Consider the following 17,172-nt stretch of genomic DNA (forward strand, 5'->3'; position numbering starts at 1 on the left):
TCTCTGTAATCGCTCATTCTTTTCTCCGATTGGCCTTCTGCTTCAAGGCTGTTCTGCGATTGGTCAATTCCGAGGCACTGCGAGCTACATTTCCCAGCTTGAGGTGCCATTTTGTTGCAAATACAGACTGAGTGAGAGAAGGGACAGGCGACTCATTTCACTGTACGAAGTTCGCGGGTTGCAAACTTGTTTACACATCGTATATCTTTTATACATCCTGAGATACGGTCGTTTCTTTATACCTGCGTTTGAAGGGGGGTTTTCCACCATCTAAGCCAGAAGAAGTCGGTAAGATTGCACATTTCAGTTTTGAAACACTTCCCCCCTGAAGTTGATTCGTTGGGCGCCATGTTGAAGATCTCTTTGTTTTTGTTTCCTGCAAGAATGTGACCTAGATTTCGTCGTTTTATTTTTTTAGATGTATACCAGAGGGAGAGTGTACTCTATTTTTGATTTCAGACCATCAACTGGCTATTTCTCGCTTTCAACGAATAGACTAAGTCGAGTTGTTGAAAGCCACTGTCCATTTCCTGGTCGAACTGCGTTAGAGCTGGTTAGCTAGCGGCTAACTTGGCTGTTGATCAACATCGGAGCCATTGACTTGGCTGTCGATATGTCTTCTAAGCGAATCCCACTCGTCATTTTTACGTCTATGTTTTTAAATCAGCTCATTGGTTAATATGACTATAACTGACTACAGTTGACTCACACTGGTTTCACTGGGCTATTTAGGGTTTATCCTATTCAAGACAAATGGCTGTCTAATTAATTACGCACTAATCCTGATGCAAAGGCTTCTTTCAATGGCTGTGTAGCGTCGGGATCTCAATTATGTAATTTTTATATATGAAACAATAGCGACATTTTTTACACCACTTGATCGTCTGTTTTCAGATCCACGGCTTCTCTTGGAGCACCGTGCGCCGAGGTGAATTGATGTTCGGCTCGGCTTCACGGCAAAACTGCTCTTACTTTTGGCACATGAAAACCCCAAAACTTGCTGGACTTAAACGAACAGAGAGAAGTGGACCAACGCCTACTTCGAGGACCTGGAGCCCGATCGGAGAGGAGAAATTAAGAGTGGAAGAAGTCCGTACACGCTACTTTTTAACAACAAAGAGGTGGGCTTGCCGCTGCTGGTGGTGGGGGAGGGGAGGGGGATGTCGGTGTTGGGCGAGACGGCCGGGTGCTGGTCTGTAGTCCTTTGTTTTGTTGAAAACATTCAGTTTACTTCGTGATTTAGGAAACGTTGGTACACTTTAGCACAATTATTCTGCAGCCCCGTCACCTTTTCAACTCTTGCTATCGTTAATCGCAGCCCTTGACTGTGGCATAGCGTACAAAGGTCGAACTTTTTGAGTGCGTGTCACTTTTAATTGTAACGGTTAAGTTCATATCCTTATTATGTCACTATGAGCTGAAAGGAAGAATTTGACCCAAATCAACACTCCTAACTATATTTAAACATGTACTATTTTTTTTAATGCATTTTGTTTTTAAACCAGTTATAAGATTGTTGTCCACTTTCCAAAAAAAGAATTTGGAATCTTAAACTGTTTTTATAGGTTTTAAAAAGCATTTTCCTCCCCCCCTGTCCCAGGTGACATCCAGTTTGAGGCGAGTATGGGAGGTGGCGAGAGGTACAACATTCCAGTGTCGCACCCGGAGCGCGGCGTGTGCAAGAAGGGTCAGCACCACGGAGGCGGGGTCAGGCAGCGCGGCCGCGACCACAGCGGGCCGATGGCGGTGCGGGGGGGCGCGGGGGCCAACCCCCACCCCCACCGCAAGGGCGAGAAGGGCAGCAAGGGCGTGGGCTGCCCCTGGGCTCCGGAGGCGCGGCAGGCCGCGCCCGCGGAGAAGAGCGTCGTCCGCTTCGCCACCGTCGCCGCGGCGTACAACCAGAGCTGGGACCAGGCCGTGTCTCACCTGAACACCCTGCTGGCGTCCCAGTGCGGCGGCCAGGCCTACGCCGGCGCCAAGTTCAGCGAGCCCCCCTCCCCCAGCCTGCTCCCCCGACCCCCCAGCCACTGGGTGTCCCTCCCCCTGCCCACCACCAGCTGCGACCACCGGGAGGCCATGGCCTTCCAGCTCAAGAGCCTCCTGAAGGTCCAGGCCTGATGTGTGCATTTTCACCTAACCTTTAACTGAAAGCCAATGAATGGACTAGACCTTCCCCCCTCCTCCCCCACCGGGAGTGGCTTGCCTGGCAGCAACATGGCAGTGCTGTAATACGGATTTGATCTTAATTTTTTTTTTAAAAACCCTAATAATTTTAAAGTCTTAGAGTGGAGAGGATGGAAGAGGGGCTCATGGTGGAGCTGTGTCTTCAGTGTGTGCCTCGCGTGCATCTGTCTCCTGTTTTATTTTAAACTGCCTGTGTGCTATCGCGTTATTACAGCACTGTAGCCTTGCTGGAAGGGAAATCCTGTCGAGGGGTTGGTTGTTTCTGTGATCGATTGATGAACTGGATTTCAATGTGTTTTGCTCTTTTTCTGTGTTTTTTTTTTTTCTTCTTTTCCCCCCTTTTTTTTGGCCGTTTGCGAACCTTATGCATTTTCTGCCTAATCAGGTTTGGTTTGGGGTTGGGGAGTGCTGGGGTTTGGTTTTCTGAATGGTTCTATCCCTTTAGTGTCCACGGCAACTGCTTGTGGACTGTGCAGCTTCACACTCTTGAAAACTGGGAAGCTGGGAGTTAGTCTCCTTGCAAAAGCACAGTGACTTCGGTGTTTTTGTCTTGAACAGGGCTCAAAATGTAGATGATTATTGTATTTTGCTTTTGACTTCGCAGGGAAAGCGAAGCTGTTTGACAATGCTAACCGAATGTGGATGAGCTAGCTGTAGTGAGCACAGGTTACACTTTAATCCTCAAATTTTTGTCTGAGATCAGACGAGCCGCGGCCCATGGACCTCGTACCTCCAACTCTTGTAAAATAAAAAAAAATAAAAAAGAGAATTTTTTTTCCAAACTGCGCTGTGCGCACTGCACTATGGGAGTTTAGCACGTACCAGGTCCATAAGCTTTTCTGTAGGAGCACGTTCAAAAGTCCATTTTCATTCAGGTTGTTGTGATCAGAGTTGTATGCATTAGTAAGCGTGTTTACCAAAGCTTTTTTTTTTTGTTTTTTTAATTCTTGTGTGGGTTTTTTTTTTTTTTTTTTTTCTTTAAAAAGATTTATTGTTTTGTTTTGGGCCATCAGACTCGGCAAGAAGTGCCATAGGAGCCGTGTCGGTGGAGCGCTGTGGTGAATCCAGTCCTTTGTGACGCATCATGTCGAACGCACACAATCGTATCTGTGCTAGCGCTCGGTTTCTCTCGCCCCCTCACACCCTTTTCCTCTCTCTCTCTGTCTCTCTCTCGTTCTCCGAAAAACAAAAAGGCCAGGCAGCGGGCGACGCGGAAGAGGGCTGCGTACGTGCCTCACGTGGGGGGGCAGAGGGCCCTGATATTTTTAATCTTCGCCCTCTGTCCCAGCAGGGGGGCGGGTGGATGTAGCCCTGCTCGCTGTCTGGTCATTTTCGGGAAAGGAGGGGGATAGGGAGGGGGAGGGGGAGTGGGAGGGGGGGCGGAGTCCGGAGCTGCACAACTTTAAACAAAGGACTTGACGTTGGGCGTGAGCCCATAGCTGACTTGTTTACATATTTTTAAAAAAAGGCACCTATCACAAGGTTGGCCTGCCAACACGCTCTTGTTACTGCCTTCGAGCACCTGTCTCCCTTGCACTGCTGTTGGGATTTATGATTGATAACCTCGCCTACAGGCTGCCCTGCCCCCCCCCCCCCCCCCCCTCCTTGGTTCAACAAGTTGCGCAATCATTTTCCACTCCCGACTGACCTAGTTCTGAGCCTTGCACAGTGGGGACGAGTGGGAGGCGCTCTCGCTCTCTCTCTCTCCCTCTGTGAAAATCCTAAGCAATTGTGGCCGTGTTTATTTTTAAAGAAAGAAGGATGAAAAAAAAAAAACAACTGAAGAGAAAAATGCAAGCCTGTTTAAGGAAAAAGAGTAAAGAGCCATGTAAATAATGAATTGTAAAACTTGTAGCATATGTATATTTTGCAGGGCTGTTTTAAACCTGCATCGATAAAGTATTTTTAGTAAGAACACTGAATGTAAAAGCCATGCTGAGGACGTGGCTTGATTTCAAATGCTGAAGATTATTTTTGTTAAGAAAAAAAAGAAAAAAGATTGCGAAAGTGTCTCAAAATGCCATGCACTGTGTAATGGTACCAGTGATCTTGCACATAATGTTTTTTTTTATTGTTTTGAGACATGTTTTGTATCGCGTCCAGCGTGACGCGCCCTTTAAGAACTTGTTAACGGAAAACGAAATCGGATTTTGAAAAGGGATTTTTGCATGTACAAACAGTGTTGAAATGTCTTTTAGCCGTTTCCTTTTATGAATTGCACATCCTTTAGTTGCCTCCACAGTTTAAAACAGTTGGAAAGTGGTTGTTTTCTGCCTTGCTAGTTTTGAAAGGTTTATTGTAATTATTCAATGAGTAACCGCTTACGCCAAAAACTTTTTTCAAAGATGGGCTGTACTTCCGCCAGCCCATAAATGGAATTGGTTTTTGGTGTGTTTTTTTTTTTTTTTTTTTTTTTTTTGCTACAACTGTCATGTTATAGTTTTTCCACATCTGTTCAGTTATGCCTTTTGTTGTTCAGGTTAAGTGTTTGATCTATCATTTGGATATTGTTTCTGACGACTGTTTGTACATGTAAAAGTAGTCCTTTTCCCAAATTTGAAACTCCCTTGAGTTTCCCTTCTAATTGGCTGCCAATTTGTCCCCCTTTTATCTTTTGTCACTATGAATACGCTGATAATGTGCCCATGAAAAAAGAAATTGCCATTTGGAAAAAAAAAAGAAAAGAAAATAATTTTAACCTCAAAGCACTAATTTTAATTGGCTGTTAAAAATAATAAACTTCCCTTTCCTTTCCCCCCAAACTGTGTTCTCATTTCTGGCGTTTGTGCTTCTTATTCTGTCTGCAAATGACACATTGAGGACGTTCGTGTGGAGAATTGGGGTAAGTGTTTTTTTATGTTGAGCAGCGAAGCGGTGGCATTTCTTCGCTGGCCGTGTTCTTAGTTTCGTTACCATTTTAGCGGTTTTGACCTGTTACGTTTTACGGGCGAATTCACGGATCGTGTCCATGTGCACGATTCACTATCCGTGTCTCCATGGTATCGCATTTTGCGCGCGAGTACGTGACAAGAGACTGCTGCGTCGATGGCGGTATCGCCATCTGTGCGCGAGCGCTTGATAAGACGCGGCTGTGCCGTGTAGATGGCGGTTGCTGCTCACTCGCATTTGGTCGCAAGCCAAGACATTACATGATCTTCTGCGTCTGTTCCAGTACCGAGCATTACTAAGCAACACAGTCAAGAGCCTAATCTGTTTACGAATGTAGGCACGTACAGTTGCATGTGTGTTAAGACGATCAGTGCGATTCAGAATTCGTTCTGTGCCGTCAAACCAGCTCGCCCATACCAGAAATAGCCTGCAGAACGGGCACGCGGTCTCGGTTATGGGAGGATCTTCATCGTGGGTATTGTTTTCATTGAGCTTTTCTCGGAAGCTGGTGTGTAGAGCCACACCTGGAACGTTCTAGATCTGGTGATGTAAAGGAATTTCTATTTTTAATGTGAGAGTTAATGCCGATAGCTCATTAGGAGAGCTGACTGAGCAACAGTTGGTTACACCTGGTGAATCGTGCTTTATTAGTATCTCACGTTTTCAAAAGTGCCTTAAAGTAAATAGTGGATGGTTTGGCGGTTACAGCCATTTTAAAGCAAAGTGCCCACTCCACCTAAACAGGGATTTGCTCACATCTCTTCCCAGTTTGGTCCCAGGGTTGCTGGGCAGTAATTTGAGGAAATTGTTGTGGAAATTAACCTAAAAAATATGGGCATCTGCTGGAGGGAATGGTTGGTTCCACCTGTTCCCATTTATAGAAATGTTTTAAAGTATTTTTTTGTCATGAGGGCACGCCTAAACAACACACTACCTCATTCTGTACTGGTACTGTGCTACACAACCACACCCTGTCCTGTTGCCAGTCAGACCAGCGGATGACTTCCTTTTAGGAGCCGAGCCGTGCGCTCACTGCCGAATGAAGACCTCTGCGCTGGCCTGAATGAAATGGATCGGACCTCACATTGTGTGATGACCTGAGCTAGTGGACTGAATGCCATCAAATGTAACATACGAATAAATCTTAGCATACTTTCATAACCATGTTACAGCTTAAATGTTGCCATTTGAAGCCATTTACTCGTATAATGTAATTTGAAATCATCTTGCGAAAACTAACCCTGCTTGTATCTGTTGAGCCTAATCATTTAAGCCCAGTGAAGGTAATTGTTGATTTTTACTTCCTTTCATCTTCACATGGTTGACTTAGAGAAGTGCTGATTAATGTTTTTTTTTTTTCTTCCTCTTTTACAATGTTTAAGCAAAAGATTAAATTAACCTCAGTGTGCTTCCTTCTGCTCTCCGATTGGCCGACAGCTGGCAGAGATTTTAACATACAGAGCCGAGGGAGAGATAGCCCCACCGTACGCCTGTCCGCAGCCAACTGTCACACATTCCATCCCCTGTGATTGGCTACTTGTGTACCCAGGCCTGTGATGCCCATTCCCACGGTGACCAGCTAACTGTGTTTGCAGGCGTGATGTTGGGGTTTGAAGGAAGTCGGTTTAGCACTGCCATCAGAGCTGCATTGCATAAGGGACTAAAGAGGGTTAGCCCAGTCTGCACTGTGACGTTCTCCCTCCCAGTTCTATTTTTATTTTATTTTTTTTCAGTTCAGGTCATGTTAAATCTTACGACGCAATGGAGACTTCCTGAGACAACACCTTGAAAATAAAGGGCAAAAAAATAAAACCGCAGGGCGTTACATCGGGACACCACTGTGCACAAATCACCATGACGTAATTCGGCGAGATTATTTTAACGCTACCGCTCGAGGCGATTTGCTCTCTATTGTCACGGCAGTCGCTGCCTTCTTGTGTTGCACATGCTGCGACTTGTTGCCCCCCCTTTAAGGCACTTTCTGAAGAAAAGGGCACCATATTGTGAGTCTGATAAATGCGTGCACTCACAGGGCTGATGAAGTACTCTTCAACCTATTCACTCACCCTTTTGTGTCGATGGGCAGTTGTTTTAAACTGCCAGTAAGTGCTCCCTACGTCCCAGGATTTCATACCAGGCCGTGACCAAATAAGACGGTGAGGTGCCTGTTATTCTCTTCTCTTAATTTGTCATAAATTGCTCTCTTTTTACTTTTTTTTTTTTACCTTTTTGGTTTTATTGTACCCTGGCACCAGAGCAAACGAGGGTCCCGCTCTAAATGTGACGCCGAGAATGTTAAACAGAGTCGAGATGCATCAAAGGTTTTGGCCAGGCCTAGAACTTAAAGATTTAAGTTCATCCTTGGCTTGACGGTGTCCATTTGAAATGGAACTGTGCGTCTAAGGCAGCGGTTCTGAAACTTTTCTGGTCAGGCCTCCCTTTGGTTCCACTTGGATGTTTTTCTTTTTGGTTTCTACGAGACCGCCAACCGCCAACCCCCCAGCCCCTCGAGTACGTAAGTGTGTTATTGTCTCTGGTGTGATCATTGGGTGAGGAAAGACTGCCAATTTATTGTCATTATAATTTTTTTTTTTACCTCATTTCCAACTTGTTGAATCCCTGCGATTCACTCTGAGCAAAACATTTTCAACGGACTTGTAGAGGCGATTATGTCATGCTTATGTAGTCAAAACGCACTGCCCCATGAGTCAGCTGCTGAGCAACAAAATTTGGAGTTGTTCAAAGTCACCCACGGACATTTATTCCAAATGTATATTAAAACTCCTGGTTTCAAAGAAAAGTGATCCAGTGAATTGTCAGGCAAACCTTTACTCAAAGTAGTAACACACAGCCATTACAGTTTGTTTATAAGTAATAAAGTGTATACAAGATTAATAAACCGTTGAAGAGGCGAAACCAGGACCGAAACACATACCAAAATTAGTTGCTATTTTTTGAGGAACAAAGTCAGTGACCACATTCTTGACAATAGAGATGGGCTTTTACCTCAGATATCACAGTAAAACCACACATTTATCTCTGAGGGTTACTATTATAATTTAAGGGGGAAATCAATATGCATTAAAAAAAGCAATCTGTAAACTTTTTACATGGTACTGCATATTCATTAAAAATGGAACAAAATGTTCTCAACAAAATGTCCTGCTCTCAAGTGTGGTGTTTTCACAAAATGTCAGAACAGCACAGCTCACCTGGTTTCCTCTTACCATTGCTTTCAACGCAACCTTTTGTGGGAAAGACAACAATACTATAGTGTACATGGGTCGAAGCAAATACCTGTCATACCTTAGAAAAATACAAGCGAACTGTCTGAGCGGAAGACTGGCTCTCAACTGACAAGTAGCAAAAAAAAAAAAAAAAAAAAAGTGGAGTTTGTTAGTAATCACAGAAAAAGTTTGTATTTTTTATACATTAGCTGAGAAAACCCCCCCCACCCAGAAACCTCAAGTAGCAGAATATAGTTAATGTTTATACACAAAAGTCGCCTAGATGAAGTGGATGTTCTTAGGTTATACAAAAAAAAAAAAAAGAGTGGGACAATATTGTGACTGGTTCAAATATCCTGCCATTTAGTCTAACTTACAGTATGCGAGACAGATGCAAGACCCCCCCTCCCAAAATGTTTGCATTAATACTTTAACCGCACATGTCCCTTCAGCCCATCGATTTACACAGAACCCACTTCTGAAATTTATGTAATCCAATCAGAAGCAGGACATCCAAAGAATACAGAGATTACTAACAATATTATAATACAACTTTAAAAAATAAAAATAAAAAAATGCTGCCAAATTTTCTGAGCAGAGGCCAATTGAATGTACTTGAATTTGTATTTTTTGTTGCTTTTCACATCTTTGATAAGGAAGAAGAAAAGGAGAGATTGGGGGGGGCTTTAGCTGCACAAGTCATGAGGGTCATTCTTCCAAAGCAGCCAGGCCACGGATTCAAATGAGCTTACCACTTCAGTGCCCACCCTGCTTCTGACTAACAAAATGATGCTGTATAAATACTGTACACAAATTGTCATTTTCACCGATTCACAGAGTCCAGTCACATCTGACACACCTGGGAAAAACAACGTTACTGCTAAACATCCCACCATCGCAAAGCGAACATCCCAACGGTAACGTGAAACGAAACCCCACGCTCTCCCACCGCTGCTGACTGCACTGCAAACTCGACTCTCGGCTGCACTGGCGGCTGATTTTAAAGTGAAACTGAAAACTAACAGAGCCTGTGGCCCTCAGGGACCAGGCCTGAGGGGGGGGGGGTGTTATTAAGGGGGTTGTTTTAGTGACCCCCCGATTTACGCCCGGCCCAGGACCGAGAGCGGGACCGGGACCGCGAGAGGGACCGGGATCGAGAGCGGGAGGGCGAGTGCAGCCGGGAGTCTTTCTGGGACCCATGGGACACGGACGCCAGGTGGAAGTCCTCCAGTGGAGGACTCAGGGACTTGGACGGGGTGCGCGACTTGGCTTTGGCCTCCTTCTTGCCCCGGGACGATCTGGAGCGGGACGGGGAGGGGGTGTTGGATCGGCTGCGGGACGGCGGCCCGTGATGCGGGCGGTGGTGATCACGCTGGGGGGGTCTGTACCTGGGGGGGGGGACACTAAGTTACAAGGGCTGCAAAAGACTGGCATTTCATTTCACATTACAGAGCACTGCTAAATAAGAGCCTCAGAGCTTATAGCCCAATATGTCAGCTACTGAAATTGTGCAAAACAACCTGAAGCAAAATCCGATCTTAATTGGCTAAACCCAGATTCTGTTAAATTCAACTCCAAGTACATTACAGGCATTTGGCAGACGCTCTTAGTAATCACAGAAAAAGTTTCACTTTTTATACATTATCGGAGAAAAAACCCCCACCCAGAAACCTCAAGTAGCAGAATATAGTTAATGTAAAAATCACAAAAGTAATAAATATGCTTCTATTAATCTGAATGGATCAAGAGAGGTCAGAACACATTTGTGTGTGTAGAGGCACAGGAAAGTTCCATTATAGCTGAAATATGAAACACCAAAGGAGGTACCCACATGAAAAACATCAAGCTGTCAGAGGAAGCACGACTTCTCAAAATGCAAACAAACAACCTGAAGGCCACTGCTAAGCATATCCCCGTCTATCAGGGAGTCGCCAGAGAAGAAACATCGCAAATCTTATTACAAAACACGAGCACAGCTCAAAAAACACACTCGTATGACTGAACAGACCGCCACCTCGTTCAGAGCAAGATCGAGCTCGCGAGGGATTATCCTCAAAGCACTCGCAGCTGCTTTCTGCAGATACAAACTGTGCATAATGCTAGAGAATCGGAGCTTGCACAAGCTCGCCCGGGCCTCGCTGGACCGGGGGTTCTGTTCCCGGGGCCTGTGGGGGTTTGATCCGACAGGCGTCGGTGTCGCGTCCCGCACAGGAAGTGCAGACACACGTTAGCGCGTGATCTCAGCTCTACGGCGGATTAGTAGCCTCACCTGTCGTTCTCGTGGCTTCGGCTTCTTCGGTGTCTGGCGTACGAACGGGAGCTGCAGAACATTCCGGAAAAACAAAACAAAAAATAAAATAAAAAACAGACCGGGCATCAGATCACTTCTGAGAGTCAGTGACGAGGTCATACTCTCTGACACCCCCAGATCAGTACGCTCTTCCACGGAACAGTAATAATGTCGTAGGCAACAATCCCCCTCCCATCACCCCCCCCCGTCCCCAAGTTGCCATTTGCTAATCCTTAATTAAATTTTGTCATTATTTGAAATGAGATTTTAACCATGCCAGTGGTTTGTTAATTTAAGGGGACTTTAGGGAACAATTTGGGTAATGAGATGTCCAAAAAACCATCTTGCGTCTTACAGAAAGCAGCCAAAATACAATTCCGCATTCTGCAATTTAGACACCTGTTGACTGAACCCTAAAGTCAACAAATGGAAAACATTTTAGGGGAATAAAAAGACCAAATAAAAGTGCATTTGCAGATAAGCAAATGTTTCAAATGCAACAAAGCCCGCTACAGTTCTTCCGAGTTGACGGCCAGGACATGCAACTCTGCTCTCACAGTGGCTAAACCAGCAGGGTTTACCCGAAAGACCGGCTGCACATTTAAACAGGAAATGCCGACCGTCAGGCCCCGAAAGTCTCCCCCACCAGAGGCACGTGCACTGGAAGCTCGGAGATGAAGATCAGCAATAAAACTAGCCAGTCATGAAAATAAACAAGGAAGCAATAACGGGGGAAAAAAACAAAAACAAAAACGTAAAAGTCAGCGTTTCCGGGTGGGGGGGGGGGGCGTTGCCGTGGCGAGGCCCTTACTCTCGAGGGCTCTCAGAGCGGCGGGGGCGGCGCTCGTAGGAGGGGCTCCGGGAGCGGCGGCGCTCGTAGCTCCGGCTGCGGGACCGCCGGCGACGCCCGTCCCGCTCGTAGTCGTCGTAGCGGGAGAAGCTGCGGGGCGAGCGCCTCTCCTTGCCCTTCATCTGATTGGGCGCTGCAGGAAAACGGGAGGGGGGCAGGGGGCGGGGTCAAAACGACATGACAGCGACAGGACCTACGGGGGGGGGGGGGGGGTTCCGATTGGATAAAGAATCGCCGCGGCGCCAGAATAAGGTGCTGTGAGCACCTGGAGGCCGAATGACTGCGTGTACACTGAGGGGCGGAGCTGTGGACCAAAGCTGAAATTCTGCCCTTAATCAGGAAACTGGGGTCCAAACAAAGTGGGAAGGATAAGTATGCATCTGTGCGCTGTGTGTCTGTACTGAGTGTGTGTTGTAGATGTGAGTGTGTTTGTTTTGTGATGGTATGGATGTGTAGTGTAGTGGTGTTAGTGAGCGTGTGTGAGAGAGAGTGTGTGTCACTGTAGGTCCAGATGTGCTCATCTGACTGCGTAGGCTTGAGCGTGTGCGATTATGTTTCACACGCACGCGTGTGTCTGTTTGTGCACAGTTCCTTCTGCATGCGCACACGGTGCATCTGGTCTGCTGCGGGGGACACAAACCCTACACAGACAGCTACAGGAAGCTCCTTACAGGTCCCTTACTTTTTCGATCTCCCTGAGCGAACTGGATCTCGATCTGTCGGCCGCAGACCCACTTCCTGTCCAGGTTGTGGAGTGCGTCCTCGGCGTCGCGGACGTCCTCAAACGTGCTGAGCTGTTAAGGCTTTCCATTTCAACTTTCAGGTTTCAGGGGGTCGGGGAGGGGGGGGGGGGTTGTACACCCTCAAGCACACACAGACACACGCGCCAGTACCTGGGGGCTCAGTTTTACTTTAGATGCTCTTACTTGGGAGCCATTTTGTTTAGTTTGTGGCCCAATGCCACCGAATCACAAATACAATAAAATTTAAAGATGACAGTAACTAACAGAGATCGGTTCTTCTGGAGATTAAAGATAAGGCAGAGTGTAAATGTGATTAAATAAACATACATCAGGAGTTTTATTTTACTTTTCAATTACTTTCAAAATCGGTTGAACTCGAAAAAAACAAAACTAAAAAATACACAAACGGATACATGGATTTATCATTACAAAATTAACGATTTGCGGTTTCATGAACAGGCTGCAATTGATTGGCTTTTGCGGAGGCGAGGAGGGGGGGGGGGGAGGAGCAAAGTAAAAATATACACTACGTATAATGTTTTGGTAGGATACAAAAATTAAATGTTACCTTTTTAACATGCTTGACTTTGACCTTGATCTTGACCTTTACTCTCTTTAACCGCTTTTTCCCAGAAGAACTTTCCGGAAGTTTCCCGCTTGTCTTTGCCCCATTATCTTTCTCTTTCTCCTCTCTTTATCCTCGGTGCCCACTTTGGTCTCTTTTCTTTCTCTCCGCCTCTTTGGCTCTTCGAGCTTTAAAATTCTCTGCTTTTTTTTCTTTCTTTTCAACCTTTCCCTCTCTCTTTTTTCTTGCGGCCTGACATCCTTACGGTCTCTTTGGCTTGGACATAACTCCTGGAATCTACTCTACACCAGCCTTTATAGTCTGTGAGGGCGGGTCTCCAACCTTTCCGTTGTCTGGGGCAACAACAGAAGAAATGTTGCGTTAGGAGACAGATTAATTTTTTTTGGAAGCCTTAAAACTTTTTTTTTTTTTCCTTACCCCCCATTTTTTTTAACCTTTGTGAAGAAACAGAAGCTACAATCAGAATTATAACCATTTGAGCATCCCAACCCACCCAAAATCAAATAATTTTTAAAAGTTTTTTTAAAAAGCAACCCACACCCACAGATTGTAGTCACCGTATTAATTTCCAAGACTGGTTTTTTCCAAATGGCACCCACGCCCAAACTTTAAATATTTAAGCAAATGAAAGAGAGAGGAAACAAAGACACTCAATTCTCACATTTGGGAATAAAGGATATTGTATGTATGCAAATCCTCTTGGTCGGCGTGTATAGAAGTCAACGGGAATGTAGACATCTACTATAGGCCCGTAACGACCAAACTCACGACGCATATCCTCGGGCCTAAATCACCGGTGAAACAGCACACTCATTCCACCGGCCCAGAAGAAATTCAATTTCAGCTAGTGTCAAACTCACTACTGGAACCCTATTCAATCAGCACTCTTATAGTTCATATAAAACCATATGCCCAATATTCTTCCACAAAGCTGTACTCCTAAATGAGGTTAAACCTTTAGCTGCCTATCATGTGTAAGACCAGTTTTACTCAATTAACTGTCCCCCCGCCCCCCCACTTCAACAAAACAATACTTGATTAAAAATATATTTGGTGGTCACTGATTTAAGTGTATCTCGCAGGTAAGAAAAATATAATTTCACCACATTTACAGAGTTCAAATTTTAGTGAAGTTAAAGGCATTTCTGATCACACCATGGTATCTTTATTAAATATGTGGGTCATAAAGATCTCGATGTAGCAGGCCAAGACCGATTCAAAAGCCCAAACACCGAGTAGAAATGAAGGGAAACCAATTTATTTTCAAGTTGCTTGTGCAATTACGCAAGATACACTTAATCTTTGACTTGAGGACTCTCAAATGGCGGCATGCACCACACCCAACCCGACATTTAAGAGTCAAGAGAGAGTACCAGTGCCAGCACTGAGGCCATTAGAAACCCATTCAGTCCACCAATACATTTTTAATACATCATTTCATTTTTTCCCTAGAACGTGATTAGGTGTCAGTACTCCCATTTTAGCAGCATTTGCTCCTGAAAATCTGTGTGTGAGTTTAAAAAGTAAGGGTGCAGGCCTCATGATCATATCGTATGCACTATGCTATTTAAAAAAAAGCGCTAAAACACACAAGTCCGCTAAATTAAGTGCCAAGTTTTCGTCTTGTGCAGTGCAACGTTGTAAACTGACGAATGATTTTGACGCTACTGTAACGAAAAGGTTTGCACGCGATTACGAACTGCGTTTCTGGCAGGCTTGAAAACTACCGAAAGGGAAATACGGACGTAGTTAAGTATGACACCGGAACACCCTTAAAATGCTTTTGGCTAATGGCAGGGGGAAAAAAATAACATTTGATTAAGTGGACATGTTTGAGTTCTTACCATTCGCCCACGACTTGCAAGATTATCACTAAAACTAGTTTAAATTAACTAGCTTGCCAATACCCAAGTTGATTCTACTCAAGTTTTCTCGGGAGTAAGGCAGATCCGATTGTATCCATCATTAACGAGGCCAGTGACTTATGCATAAGCACAGACCAGATGCGCAAGACGCATTGTCTTGACAACACAGCGTCTCCAGTTTCAGGATGTTAATGACCCTGCTAATTATAGGCAAGCATGTCCACTCTGTAATGCAAACCAAATACAGAAATATTAAGACTACCGATTAGATACGGCGGGGGCGGGGGCGTGTAGAGCCAGTGGCATTTCATTCTCTGAACACGTTGGCTAGCTAACAGCTAACTTTAGCTAGCTACCAATGCATTTAACACGAACTTAACCCAGTTAACATATTTTTGGAAGTAACGTTAAACTGGTTCTAGAATGAACGGCACGAGGAACCTCTCACGCCGTGACGGAGCGAAGTGGCTCATTGGCACATTATTTTACAGTGAGGTTAACTGGCTAACTCGGCTAACTTAGCTGACGCCACTTTACCAAAGAAGCTTGTTGGCCTAATACTTTAGCTAATTAATTAGCTAGCCGGGCGAACAAAGTTCATAAAATCACAATTCTACTATGCAGGCTTCACAAAACAAGCTAAACACGGCATTAGCTAAATGCGAAAAACAGTTGATGGACTCAGACAATTTGTATTGTTGCAGCCGTCTAGCTAAATAGTTGGCAGCTAACGTTACAAGTAGGCTAATGGTATAGCTAATACCAGCGAGCTAAGTCGTGCTATACTAGCGTACAAAGTCGTGCTATGACATAGGTGGTCGAATACAGTTAGGCTAGTCTAGCTACCGTTAGGCTATCTATAGCAAATCTTGGTCCGTGCCATGCAACAACGCTAACAAGCTAACTATTACATTAAAGGTAACGTTTGCAAACTAGCTACCCTGCTGGCTTAGCTAGCTAGCTAGATGATGTTTGTCGTTTTAAAATAGTGAAACGTCGGCGAGCCATTTAGCGACCATCACGACAATCGCAAACCCCGACTTACCTCGTCTCGTCGGAGATATTCCTGATGAAGAGGGAGGTGTTTGGAGGCCGCAGGTACCTGGCCATTGTGTAGTTATTCGCTCGCAATTTAATTTGGCTGACTAAATAGCGACACAGACCGCGAAGCCTGCCTGTGCGGAGGCAAGGGCTGCTTTTGGAACAACAGTCGCACCAAAACGCGGGTATCTACGAAGCAAAGCGACGACGCGCAGTCGCAGAAAGCGCATGCTGATCCCTGCCAACGGGTTAAAAAAGGAAGTACAGGCATTCGTGTAACGTCTATGTATGAGCGCTAGCTGATTCTCAGCTGCAACAAAATTGTCAGTTAGATACTTCTGGCAGTTTATCTGCGTGACCTGTACGCCATCTGCCAATTAGCACAATAGGTAATTAGCTAAAATTAGATGTTACAGGCTTTTTAATGTATGCCGTCGGGGTCGCTACTGTTAACTATAAATGTTTGTTCCAGCTGCAATATCATGCTTTGAAGCTGCAGAGTCAAAATAACTAAATACATTTTTGAGGCATAACATGCTGAGATTGACAGGCAAAAATCTATGATCATTTGTGAATAATTGAAACGTATTGGCACTGGCCTTAACCGAGTCAATGAGACTTTGCTAAGAGAAAAATAGAGACACCGGGCCTCTTTCGCAAAACGTGTAAGATCATATTTGATCATTAAATGTGTGTAAGAACCATTACACAAACATTTCGGCATTCATCTTTTTTTCATATCTGTATTTGTTCATGGCTGTTTCATTGTGCTAATGACATGAACACGACTGCGCATAAAATTTACGGTCAACATTCATCATCTCACACACCAGGGATATGCGCAAAAACACAGGTCTGCACATGTGTCATGAATCCCATATTGGTTTTCCATAGGAACAGAAGAAAGAATAATTTAAGAAAAGTTTTGTGAATGAGGACCACTGTCCATCACTGCCCTGATTTAAAAACAAATCACATGGAGACTTATCCGCAATGACTTGAAAATATGTATACATTTATATTTACATTTATATGTATTGATTAACTGTTGTTCTGTCTCTGTTCTGGCACTGTTGCTGTTCTTTAGTGCAAATTATTTTCCAAATAATTGAATTTAGAGGGAAAGTGACGGACCAGCTAGTACCCAAAGATTGACAGGTTTTTATTGCCTCAATGAGCTGTGAGATAGATAGGTCTGCACTGAAGAACAACGTTGTTGTTGTCTATAATACTGTGTAATTCAGGCTCCTTACAAGAATAACAGTTTCCCAGTGTGGCTTAATTTTTTGTCACTGGCTATCCCAAGGAGAGTATTTAAAATCAATATGAATCAGTTTACACCAAATATTATAATCTTTCCGAGCAAACGGCACATTTATCTGCCAGTGTGGGTTTCTGGAGACACAGTTATGTGTATACGGTATATTGCGTTCTTGTCACTGACAGATAGGAACTAACAGTAACCTATTTAAAACATAGTTCTGCTCAGGTTGGACC

General features: G+C 44.7%; 2 protein-coding genes across 2 annotated transcripts; one reads left to right on the forward strand and one right to left on the reverse strand.

Annotated features, from left to right (window-relative positions):
• The first annotated feature begins 101 nt into the window (after nucleotides 1-101).
• Nucleotides 102-4,946, forward strand: pnrc2 (proline-rich nuclear receptor coactivator 2). Its single transcript, XM_064353248.1, has 3 exons — nucleotides 102-288; nucleotides 895-1,121; nucleotides 1,601-4,946. The coding sequence occupies exon 3, from the start codon at nucleotides 1,624-1,626 to the stop codon at nucleotides 2,116-2,118; it is 495 nt and encodes a 164-aa protein (XP_064209318.1). The 5' UTR covers nucleotides 102-288; nucleotides 895-1,121; nucleotides 1,601-1,623; the 3' UTR covers nucleotides 2,119-4,946.
• A 2,936-nt stretch (nucleotides 4,947-7,882) lies between these two features.
• srsf10a (serine and arginine rich splicing factor 10a) lies at nucleotides 7,883-15,934 on the reverse strand. The gene is made up of 6 exons (XM_064353207.1): nucleotides 15,680-15,934; nucleotides 13,450-13,554; nucleotides 12,123-12,226; nucleotides 11,402-11,573; nucleotides 10,570-10,620; nucleotides 7,883-9,688 (listed from the first exon to the last, which is right to left on the reverse strand). Exons 1-6 carry the CDS (start codon nucleotides 15,742-15,744, stop codon nucleotides 9,385-9,387), a joined length of 801 nt encoding a protein of 266 aa, XP_064209277.1. The 5' UTR covers nucleotides 15,745-15,934; the 3' UTR covers nucleotides 7,883-9,384.
• Between the last annotated feature and the right edge of the window lie 1,238 nt (nucleotides 15,935-17,172).

This window comes from Anguilla rostrata, chromosome 1 (genome assembly GCF_018555375.3).
Source record: "Anguilla rostrata isolate EN2019 chromosome 1, ASM1855537v3, whole genome shotgun sequence".
NCBI classification, from domain to species: Eukaryota; Metazoa; Chordata; class Actinopteri; order Anguilliformes; family Anguillidae; genus Anguilla; species Anguilla rostrata.